Consider the following 12,525-nt stretch of genomic DNA (forward strand, 5'->3'; position numbering starts at 1 on the left):
ATTCTGAGTTGAGCTCCTTCCTTAAGTACAGACTTTGAGTTCTTGACTCCATCCCCCAATGAGAGGTGGTGATGAAATAGAGGACCAAGGATGTGGGGATTTCGCAGGATGATGACTTACATAAAAGATGGTCAAACACTAGAAATACCTGGAGGTGCTGGGTTACCTGGATGACCTTACTGTCTTTGGAAAGATCTTGGAGAAATTTGAGGAAAGGCTAATGAGAGTGTTAGATGAGTTAGAAGCTGATCTGAAACTGTCAGTTTTATAATATTAGTTTTATAGGCCCTCTGTCAAGTACATGGGTCACATAGTGTCTCAGAGGGGAATATTGACCCCAAGAAGAGAGAAGTACTTATTAGCTGGTCACATCAAAAGAATCTTCAAGAACTAAAGACTCTTCTAGCAAATGGTGATTATTATAAAAATTTTGTGAAAAATTACGTGAGCATTGATCTTGTAAGTATATGGTTAAAAAGAATTAAAAGTCGAAGAGAAGAAAAAAGTAAATTCAGCTTTTGAGACCATTGGGATTAAAATAGTGAACAGGCTTTTGATCACATGCTCAACGGTTTAAGCAATAGCAGAAGTTGGAGCTAGGCAGTGAAGTGTTATACTTGACTGTAATGGTACCAGGCACTCACAGTACCAGAGAATAGTCAGGTGCTACTCATAGCATGTTAGATGTATTTTGTTGTGATTTTAGGCATCTGAATCAAGAAGGAACATTGCTACTAGTAAGAAACAGATTTTACTGGCTCAGAATAGCAGCAGAGATCTATAAGAAGTATGAGATTTGTGCTTGGTTTGTTCAAAGAAAAATGCTCTCAATTCATACTGCTTACTTTGAAAGTATAAGTACAAGTAAGACACTGGCACTTGCGTGTATGAATTTTTTTTAATCACTGGAAAGAGCTAGGAAAGATATAAGCAACACTCTGGTGGTGACTATTTCACCAGGTATGCATAAGCATACTCAGTCAGGAATCAAAAAGCTTCTACAGTTGCTAAGATGTTGAAGGAAAAATATTTCTCTGTGTATGGCTTCTGGGCCTGGATCCACTCTGATCACGGCAGAGACTTTGAAAGCAAACTCATTAGGGGGAATCAAGAAGTCTAAAAAATGTACCTACTACCCTCGCAGAGAACAGTCACATAGTACTAAACATGCTACATTTCTTTGAAGTCTTAGCAGAGAGTCCAGTTAAGTCAACATATAGCTTTTCTAGTGAATATATACAACGCTAATGGGCATAACCCTGTAGGCTTCATTACCATACTTACTCTTGTTTGCCTATATTGACTCGTGTATTGGGGTCTTAGAAAATGGAAATAACATAGATACTCACAACCAGTATGTCTTTTGACTGAGAGAGTTGTTGAAAAAGTCTACTAACTAGATATGGCCTAAGGCAGGGGTGGGGAACCTGTGGCCTCAAGGCCACATGTGGCCCTCTAGGTTCTCAAGTGTGGCCCTTCATAAACTTCACAAGTTTGGGTTCAGTCAAAGGGCTTCACTTGAGGACCTAAAGGGTCACATGTGGCCTTGAGGCCACAGGTTTCCCATCCCTGGTTTAAAGTTTAGAAATGGTGTAATAGCATCAAGCAAGGGTGTGAAGATTGAGTTTGGTAAGATTCTGGTGTGTAGAAAACACACAAATTAGTGAAATGATGGTTTTGAAAGCTATTCCATACCACACAGCTATCCCATACCATGGTGAAAGATCGGGCAACTTTATAATCTAAAAATTAGCCCCAGAGAGTAGCCAAGTGGCCATAATCACTTACTGTCTTTTGAAGAGTTGTTAAGACTCTCTGATTAGGTGGAGGATCAGTGCAAGATCAGCAAAGAAGGCACAAAGAGATGAGCATACTTACCAGTGGCAAGAGGTGGCCTGAGCCTGATATCTCTGAAGTTAATAACTCAGGTGAGAATGACCCTTTGTGTTAGCATTCCTCGGAGAGTTAGGCAAGTCAATCCTATATTTATCCATGGGGGATCTCTGTTCAAACAGGTAGAAAACTGAACCCAGAGGCATCCCCTTTTCAACCTAATGCTCTAGCTATGAAAGCCTTCACAGGTCAAGGTTGTCCACACTCTAAGGAGGTCATAGGATCATAGATCTAGAGTTGAAGGGGACCTCAGAGACCATGTAGTCTAGCCCCCTCACTTCATAGATGGGGAAACTGAAGGTAGATTATGACTTGTCCAAGGTCACACAAATAATGACTATCAGAGCTAGAATATGAACGGAGGTCCTGTGACTGCAGGGCCAAAAACTCTTTCTACCATATCATACCCTTCTTGTACATGTGCCAGAGTCATTTGGTCAGTGATCAAGCCTACAAATATGCTTGCATCTCTCCCATATTTGAAAAACTTTCACTTGATCCATCCATCCCTGCTAGTCCTACATCTCTCCTCCCTTTTTGTGCAGAAACTTAAGGAGGCCTTCTACAACAGGTGCATTCATTTCCTTTCATCTCACTCCCTTCTTAACTCTTGAGGTTGACTTGCAACCTCATCATTCAAATGAAACAGCTCTCTGAAAAGTTAGCAGAAATTTCTATCTAAATCTAATGAATTTTTCACAAACTTCATTCTTGTTCACCTATCTGAAGTCTTAGAAATTTGATTCTCTCTTTCCTCTAGGTTTATGTGACACTGCTCTCGCATCCCCCTACCTGTCTGACCAGTCTCAAGAGTTACGAATATGAGTTTTCCATGTAGGAATGTAAACAGTTCAACTTTAGTAAGTCCCTTATGATTTCTCTTTCTTGTTTATACCTTTTCATGCTTCTTTTACTGCTTGTGTTTGAAAGTCAAATTTTCTATTCAGCTCTGTTCTTTTCATTAAGAATGCTTAAAAGTCCTCTATTTCATTGAGTGACCACTTTTTCCCCTGAAAACAGTTTTGCTGGGTAGGTGATTCTTGGTTTTAATTCTAGCTCCTTTGACCTCTGGAACATCATATTCCAAGCCCTCTGACCCCTTAATGTGGAAGCTGCTAGATTTTGTGTTGTCCTGATTGTGTTTTCACAATACTTGAATTGTTTCTTTATGGCTGCTTGCAATATTTTCTCCTTGATCTGGGAGCTCTGGAATTTGGCTACAATACTCCTATTCCTATTCTTTTTGGAATCGCTTTCAGGAGGCAATCAGTGAATTCTTTCAATATTTATTTTACCCTCTAGTTCTAGAATATCAAGGCAGTTTTCCTTGATAATTTCTTGAAAAATAATGCTTGGACTCTTTTATTGATCATGGCTTTCAGGTAGTCCCATAATTTTAAAATTGTCTCTCTTGGATCTATTTTCCAGGTCAGTTGTTTTTCCAATGAGATATTTCACATTGTCTGCTATTTTTTCATTCCTTTGGTTTTATTTTATACTTTCTTGATTTTTCATTAAGTCATTAGCTTCCATCTGCTCCATTCTAATCTTTAAGGAATTATTTTCTTCAGTGAGCTTTTGGACCTTCTTTTCCATCTGACTACTTCTACTTTTTTAGGCATTTTTCTCCTCATTGGATTTTTGGATCTCTTTGGGCACTGCCCTGGGGCCAGGGCTGGGGCTGGACTGTGCTCCCTTCTCACCCAGTGAAAGAGCTTTCTTACTCAACTCTGAAGCTGTCTTTGGTGTTTGTGGGTTGAGAAATCTAGAAACCACAGTCACTACCTGTGATTCTGTGCCCTGAAACCTGCTCCAATCCCATCCTTGTGGTGCCACATGGCCAAGACTGGGCTGCACTCCTCTCTGAGCATGGTGTGATAGACCTTTCCTGTCAGCCTTCTAGACTGTCTTGAGTTGGAAATCTGTTTCACTCTATCATTTTGTGGCTTCTGCTGCTCTAGAATTTGTTTAGAGTCATTTTTTACAGGCATTTTATGGGCTATAGGAGGGAGAGCTATAGGAGGTTCGTCTTTCTACTCCGCCATCTTCCTCTTACTTGTTTTTCAAAATCATTTTTGAGCTCTTCAATGGCCTGAGAACAATTCATATTTTTCTTGGAGACTTTGGATGAAGAAGTTTTGACTTCTGTCAAAATCTTCTTTGTTTTGCATATTGTCTTCTATTTGTATTTTCTATAGTCTGATGCTTTTTTCCAGTTTTTCCTCATTTCCCCAGTCATTTACTTGACTTTTGAGCTCTTTGTCAAGGTAGTTCTCTACTTCCAGTGAGGGTGGTGGGTGTACTGTCAGCTGCTCGATCCCCCCTCCACAATCTGTGGGCCTACAGTTCCAGAAACAGTGGCTGCAGCTGCCTCTTCCCCCCTCTACTGCCCTGGGCCTGGGACTGGGGCCAGACCACACTTACCCCTCATACAGGTCCCACTGGTTTTTTCCACTGACCTTGCAATTTATCTTCAGCATTTTGGGATTGTGAAGTCTAGAAACTACCACAAGTGGTTTCAAGGCCTGCTCAAGTCCCCCCCTGTGCTGATGTGGCCCACACTGGACTGCACTCTGCTACCAGCGTGGTAGAGTGAGAGACACTTCCTGGCCACCTTCCAGGCTGTCTTGGGCTGGAAATTTGCTTCATTCTACCATTCTGTGGGTTCTGCAGTTCCAGAATTTGTTTAGAGCCATTTTTTTTTTTTTTACAAGTATTTGACTGGGCTTGGCAGGAGTGCTCTAGAAAGTCCAAGCTGTCACTCTGCCAACTTGGCTCCGTACCCCCTTCTCTCTCTTTACTATTTGACTTGATGATATCATCAGTTCCCATGGATTCAATTACCATCTCCATGCTGATAATTCTCCAGTCAACTTATCTAGCCCTAACATTTCTCCTGAGCCCCTGACTCACATCTCCAACTGCCTATTTGACATCTCAAACTGGATATCCTAGAGACATTTTAAACTTAACATGTCCAAAATGGAACTCAATATTTTTCCAACCAAATCTTCCTCCTTCCTATTATTGTTCAGGATGCCACTAGACTCCCAATCCCAGGCTCACAACCTAGGTGCAATCCTCAACTTTCCATTCTTTCTCATTGTCCCTATCCCTATACAATCATCAGGTGCTATCTATTCTGCCTTTGAAATATCTTTTGTATATACCCCATCTCTCCTCTGACACTGCCATCACTCTGGTATAGGCTCTTATCTATCTATCCAGACTATTACAATAGTTTGTGGTTGGTCAGCCTGCCTCATCTCTCCCTACTCCATTCCATCCTTCACTTAGCTATCAAACTGATCTTGCTAAATCACAGCTCTGGCCATGTCTCCTCTCACCCCCAATTCAATAAACTCCAATGGTTCCTTATCATAAAATCCTTTGTTTGGCTTTTAAAGTCCTTTATAACTTGACCCCTTCCTACCTTTCCTGTATTCTTACATCTTATTCCATTTTTATGGACTCTATGATCCAGTGATACTGGTCTCCTTGCTGTTCTTTTCACACAATACCCAGTCTCTTGATTCTGAGCACTTTCCTTAGCCATCCCATGCCTGGAACTCTTTCCCTCATCTCCATCTCCTGACTTCAATTCTTAGCTAAAGTTTCACCTTTTACTGGAAACCTTAGAAATCTTCCTTAATCTTAATGCCTTCCCTCTGAGACTATTCTCTATTTATCCAACTCTAGCACATTGCCTGGCACATAATAGGTGCTTATTTATTTATCTAGTATATACTCTTATTTGTACAAAGTTGTCTGTAGGTTGAGAACAGGGTCAGAGTTTTTTTTGTTTTGACATTCTCTATAGACCTAGTGCTTAACATCATGTCTAGAACACAGTAGCTAAGTAATAAATATTTGGTGACTTCAAGAGAAAAGGGTGAATGGTTACCCAGACAGCCACCAGGTCCCTAGGGTTGGGGGGCATTTAATGTATCCTTTGTACATAACAATTTTTTACATTATTATGTGCTATGATCTATGTGTTTGCTAAGTAAATGCTTTCATTGCTGTTATGCATCATTGCTATACATGTTAGCAATAATGATAACTACCATTTAGAGGTCCTCTGCTCAGACCTCCTTTTCTCCTCCAACACAAATCCTGTGACAAATCCTCTCTCATTCTTTTTTCGCTTTTTTCTAGGGTTCCCCTCTGCTCTCTTCTGCACAGGCTTTACAATTATTATCTCATATGCTCCTCACAACAATGCTGGAATGTAGGTGTTATTATCCCAATTCTGCAGATGAGAAAACTGAAGTAAATGAAGGTTAAGTGACTTTCTCAGGGTCACACGTTTAGTGTCTGAGGTCAGATCTGAACTGAGGTCTTCCTGACTCCAGGCTCAGTGTTCTATCCATTGTACCACCATGTTATGTTGTACTATTGATCTATGTGCAAGTTGTCTAACATTTGCCTAGTCTCCCTATTAGGGGACCACTCCTTTCTCACAGTTATTGGGAATTACACGAGATAGTCTTTTTTTCCCCAAATCCATATTAAAAACATTAAGGTAGATAAGGTAATGCAGAATTAGATCTAAGCTGAGCAACAAGGCAGCTTGAATTCCTCAAAATTATAGGACATTCTTTTGATTTACCACAAAGCACATTTCTTCTGATTTTAGTTCAATGAATAATGAAGAAAATGTACGATTCTCAGAAACTCAGATGTATTAAAAGTGATCATATATTATCCAAATTCAAAAATTATAAACTGTGTGGTTTAGAGTAAAGAATGCTAGACTTGGAGTTAAGAGAAAACTAGGTCCAAATTTTTCATCTGTCATTATAATGATACATGTGTCACTGCCTTTCTGAGTTGTTTACTGCTAAAATGGGGGTAAACAGTGGGGATACTTGAATACTTCATTTTGACAGTTTTGCTGTAAGGAAAGTAAACCTGTTGCATAACTACAAGTTGTTTGTTATGAATAAATATAAGTACATGTAAGTCCACACATAAAAAGAAAATTATATATTCAAAGTATTTGCTGTGAATATATTTAATTTTATTATTTTCATAAAATAGGTTTAACATAAAATATATAGAGTAAATAAAGATTTAACAAAATTTATATTGTATATATATTTATGGACTAGATTTCTATTCTAAGTAACTTTCATGAAGAATTTCAGAACTCATTAGTAGTATTATATGGGAAATGAAGGATGGAAGTCTATTCTTCTATTAGTAATTCAGAAGAATAATAACCCAACATTGAAGAATGGAATTTTATTTTCCTTTTTTTAAAAAAAGTACACACATTTAATATGAAGTGAATTAAAAACTGAATTATGGTCAGAAGTTGAGTTCTTCAACCAAACTGCTCATAACATAATAAAATGAATAATAAAAACAGAATACTTCAGATATCAATCAGAAAGATAGTTCACCTACACCAAAACAATGGTACAAAACATTAACATGACGTTTTAAAGGATCCACAATCATATAAGCAAATGATTGTTCATGACTTTTTGTTGATGGGTAGCACATACCATTTTTATCCTAAAAAAACAAACAAACAAACTCTAGATTACTATATAAAAAAATGGATTGGAATTTATTAAAACACTTGAATTTAGTATTTTTCTCAAAGCTCCACGGAAATATTCAATAAAGACCTTTGGCAAATACTTAAAGGGTGATCATTTAACATTTATTAACAACATAGTGTGCTAGGTTTTGTACCTGAAAAAAAATTCTTGTTTTCAATGAATTTACATTCTAAATTACATACCATAATCTAAAAATATTCTTTTGGAAAACAGTAAGATTATCTAAGTTTCCATTTTCTTTTACTTTTTGTTCCTTTTAGGTCAGAATGGAAGCAGTGGGATTTGATTCACCTTAATTTGATAACAATCAATGTTTTTCTCATGGCAATAATTTGGGTTACTGGATTCAATGCTTGAAAGTATCTAGGATTTTAAGACTTCAAGCATTCTAGAATATGTGGTTTTAAAATTATGACTAGGTGCAAAAACTATGTGATTGGCTACAGTTTGACCATCGACTAATCTCTGAAGTAAGTAAGGAATGCTGTTGGGAATAGGTAGCAGGAGTGATGTGAGGAAAATGGGAAAGAAAAAAGAAAGTTTGTAAAGTAGATGGCCCCCAAACAGAAGCATAATTCATCTGTGGCTTTAGTCTTATCACACTTAATTATTATCTTAGTCTCACTGAATCACAGTAAGATCACAGTGATCTCAGGGTCCATCTAATCTAATTCATATCTGAACAAGAGTCATGTTTACAATAAATCCAACAAGCAGTCACATAACCTCTGCTTAAAGATCTCTAGGGAGGGAGAACCCATGGCCATCCAAGATAATCATTTTTGGAGAGCTCTAATACGAAGATTTTTTTCCTTTTTAATAAGCAAACCATAATTTGACTGAAATTTCCACCTGTCATTCCTAGTTCTATCATCTGGGACAAATGAGAACAGGTATATTCACAGGACAACCCTTCAAATACTCAAAGGCTATTACAACACTTAAGTCTTGTCTAAAATTTCTAGTTTCTTCAATTGATCTTAATGGCATTACTCAAGCCTCTTCATTTTTCTGGTTGCACTCCCCTAGATGAAAAATCCTTAATAAAATATGACATCCTTAAACTGAACATAATACTCCAGAAGTGTTCTGACTATGGCCTCCTTGTCCCTGGAAGTTATGTATTAGTAAAACTTAAGTTCAAATGATCTTTCTTGGCTGCTATATAACACTGCTGACATATAAGTTTGTAGTCCCCTATAACTCCCTGATAATTTTGTTTTCAGGCCTCTAGTTCTCCTTGGACTTACACTTGTGAAACTGGTGTTTTTTAACCCATAAAACTTTTTATCTTCATTCGTTTTTATCTCCTTAGATTCATCCTAACATTCTAACCTAATGGCATATTTTTAACCTAGATTCTATCATCTATGGTGTTTTCTATTCTTTCCAGCTTGTAGCATTTGCAAATTTGACAACCTTGTCAGCCATACATTTATCCAAATCACTGTTTAAAAACTGTGGACCGTACAGAGCCACGCATGAATCTATGGGGTAATCCATGCCAGACCTCCTTTTCAAAATGACATTGAACCATTAATGAGTATTTTTTGGATCTGATCACTCAACCAGTTTTGAATTTACCTAACTGTACTAATAACTAGAATCTGCTAGAATTGAAGTCTGCTAGCCTATACTTTACAGACTCTATTCTCATATTTTTTAAAACAGAAATTTTGTTCTTTCTGAATCCCACAGAACCTCTGATTTTTCACGCTTTTTCAAAGATTACTGACAGAAACTCAATAATTCAATTCAATCATGCTAAAAGCATGCAGGGATGTAGTTCATCTGGGCTTGCTGACTCATTGAGGGTAGTTTTGCGATCTCTTCTATCCCCCTACTTATCTTGGGAATCACTACTCATCAGAATTTTTGTTCTCTCCTTTACAGCCTGAAGATCATTCTCCTTGGCAGCAAAAAGAGAAGCAAAATATGAGTTAAGCAGTTCGGCCCTTGTTCCGTCACCCCTTATTATTGATTAGCCCTTCTTTGATACAACTTTTTCCTTCTACAATAGTTTTCAAAAAGACCACTTCTCCCTAAATGTAACATTTGCTAAGACTTAGTGAATAGACTTTGTAATATCTCCTGTCATCTCCCTTTCCTTTCTATTCTCACTAAAACCATCCTCATTATTTTATCTAGACTATGACAATAGCTTCCTAACTGGTTTCAGCTTCTTCCTTCTCCAGTCCATCCTACACAGAACTTTCAGATTAATCTTTCCAAAGTACAACTCTGATCATTTTACTTTCTTGAGCAAATGCAGTCTAAAAATACAAATGCAGTCTGAAAAAACTCCTTCATATGGTATTTAAAATCTTCCATCCTTTGGAGCTGACCTTCTTGTATCTGAAGAATCAGATCAGGCTGTGGAAGAAGAATCAGACTTGTTCTGCTTGGCCATAAAAAGGCAGAACTAGGAAGGGTATGTGGCAGTTACAGGGAGGCAGCAGATTTTGGTTCAATGTGATGTAAAACTTCCCAACAATTACAGATCACCTAAGGTTAAATGGGGTGACCTTTGGGAGCAATGGGTTCACTCTCTCTAGAGGTCTTTAAGCAAAAACTTGAGTATATTTATTGGGTATGTTGTCGCAGGGATTCTTATTAAGGTATGTACTGAATTAGATGGCCTCTAGCTTCTCCTTTAACTCTGACATTCTGTAACCCCTTTTCCAGCCTTATCTCCTCCTCCTCTTAAATTTAGTTTTCTCATTCGTCAAAAGTGGGGACAATGATAGAACCTATCTCATAGGGCTGTAAGGATCAAATAAGATAATATATGTAAAGCATTTTGTAAACCTTAAAGCTCTATATAAATGTGAGCTGTTATTATTAACGCTCCCTTAACACACCTTACACTTCAGCCAAACTGAACTAGAATGTCAGTGGCACTGCAATGTAGCAGTAGAGTCAGAGGAAGAGGACTTGAACCTCAGCTCTGCTATTTACTACCTGTGTAACCCTTGCCAAGTCACAACCTCTGTGGGCTTGTCTCCTCCTCTGTAAAATGAGGAGAATGAACTAAGACCAACTTTAAATTGTATGGCATCAGTAGGTTGGCTAAGGAGGTGCCCTGGATTCTTCCCCAACATAGGAGATCTATAGCTATCATCAGTACTGACTAAAGAACACATGAACTGGGAGGATTGTACAGAGGCACACTCAAAAAATACTAATATTAACATTACCACTAACATTAACATTAATTAGAATTTAGGGATCAATTAATTCATCACACTTCTCCATTATGTAATTTTTGACCACTTAGCAAACGTTCTTCCCCTATTGCCAACATGACACAAAACTGAATATTATTTCCTTCTGTTCCTTGAAACTGATTTAAACTTATTCTACTCATGTTCATTCCTCTCCTAGCCCATTCCATTGTGCTTTGTGACCAATCCATATCCTATATTCTAAATCAACTCCCCTATGTTCTCAAGCTTTTTCTCAAATGTTTCCTCCATACCTTCTATTTTACTAAAATCTGACTTGCTAAGGATGCCTGACTCATTCACATGATGAACCCTGAGAAGAGAATCTCAGAACTGGAAGAGACTTTAGATGTCATCTGGTCCAATTCATACCTGATCAAGAATATTTCCTACAATAACCACCCGCCGCCCCAAAAGTGTTTATCTAGGTTTTGCCTTGAGACACCCAATGAATGGGAAATGACTTCACTTCTCTAACAGCACATTCCCATTCTGGATGACTTTAATTGTTAAAAAGAAAAAAGAAGCAAAGTAAGGTTTGGATCATTCACCCTTCTCACCTTCATGTGAGGTACAAATTTTGTCTCTTATTATAGTTATTTGTGTACTTGTCTCACTCCCCATAGTAAATGGTAATGTACTTAGAAGAAGGAAACATTGCTTACCAGGCTTCCACATAAATGATTGAGTGAATGAGGCAATCTAGGTCATGCCTTATTCATATCTGTATTTCTCATGTACTCTACTCTCAGGTAGTATTTTGTACAAATAAAGACAAATTTCATAAATATTTTATTTATTCAATGAATGGAAAAATGAATGAACATTCTTCCAGCACCTAGTACTACTAAAATTCCATCAGTAACAAGTACCTAAATGCTTGTCTATCCAATTTTCCCTCAATCCACTTAGTAATGAATGTACATAGAGTAGCAGAATAAGACTTACGTATGCTGTAACCTTAAAGACAACAGAAGTAACACATATATTCCTTGTTTGAGGTTCTTTTATAACACTATAATAAACGAAAAACAAATATTTTAGACACATATCTATATACACTTGCATCTTTTATTCACATAGTTTTAGTTAATGGTAATTATAAATTTCGATACAATATTAACCTTTCATTCATCCTGGTCATAGAAATAACATATGAATAATCAATGTATTTCGTAAATGCTATTAGTGAGAAGATGCCCCTCTTTTGCGGCATATCATTTACTAAAACATGGCTAGTTGTTTGTTTTTTAAGTTTTTTTTAGTCTTGTCTGATTCTTTGTGGTTTTGGGGTTTTCTTGGCAAAGATATTGGAATGGTTTGCCATTTCCTTCTCCAGCTCTTTTTACAGATGAGGAAACTAAGGCAAACAGGGTTAAGTGACTTGCCCAGGATCATACAGCTACTAAGTGTCTGAGGCTGTATTTGAACTCAGGAAAATGAGTCTTTACAATTCCAGGCCTGACATTCTATCTACTGCGCCACCTTGCTGCGGAGAAAGTTTATAACCAAGGTGTTCCTTTCCCAAAACTGCAATCATAATACGATTTCACATCAAGTGGTCAATCTATAGCTCTTGAACAGGTCTCAGGTAAGGTGGTTCAAAAACATAGGAAGCAACAGAGTACAATAATAATTAGAATTTAGAGAAATATTTTAGTCCATTTTACAGATAAAGAAACTGAAGACTGGAGAAATGAAACTGCATCAAGGTTACACTGCTAGTCAGTTTCAGAGCTGTAATTAGAATGCAGGTCTCCTTTCACTACATTTTTTTTTTTTAACAATATCAAGATGCATATATCAAAATCCTCTCATAAGGAAAGGATTAAAAA

The 12,525-nt window shown here is 37.4% G+C and overlaps 1 protein-coding gene across 3 annotated transcripts in view; it reads right to left on the reverse strand.

The window, feature by feature from the left end:
* CFAP300 (cilia and flagella associated protein 300) overlaps positions 1-12,525 on the reverse strand; it is a 46,563-nt gene that overhangs the window by 12,953 nt on the left and 21,085 nt on the right. Inside the window, exons 6-7 of one of the 3 annotated variants that reach the window (XM_072611284.1) lie at positions 11,639-11,705; positions 6,895-7,416 (exon numbers count right to left, since the gene is read on the reverse strand). The exons of 1 other annotated variant lie outside the window; for it this stretch is intronic. In XM_072611284.1, coding sequence (XP_072467385.1) covers positions 7,285-7,416; positions 11,639-11,705 — 199 coding nt within the window. In that variant the 3' untranslated portion in view covers positions 6,895-7,284. Of the gene's footprint in view, positions 1-6,894; positions 7,417-11,638; positions 11,706-12,525 lie in introns of those variants that run through there. One more of the 3 variants, XM_072611286.1, reaches the window with a different exon arrangement.

Source organism: Notamacropus eugenii, chromosome 5, assembly GCF_028372415.1.
Source record: "Notamacropus eugenii isolate mMacEug1 chromosome 5, mMacEug1.pri_v2, whole genome shotgun sequence".
NCBI classification, from domain to species: domain Eukaryota; kingdom Metazoa; phylum Chordata; class Mammalia; order Diprotodontia; family Macropodidae; genus Notamacropus; species Notamacropus eugenii.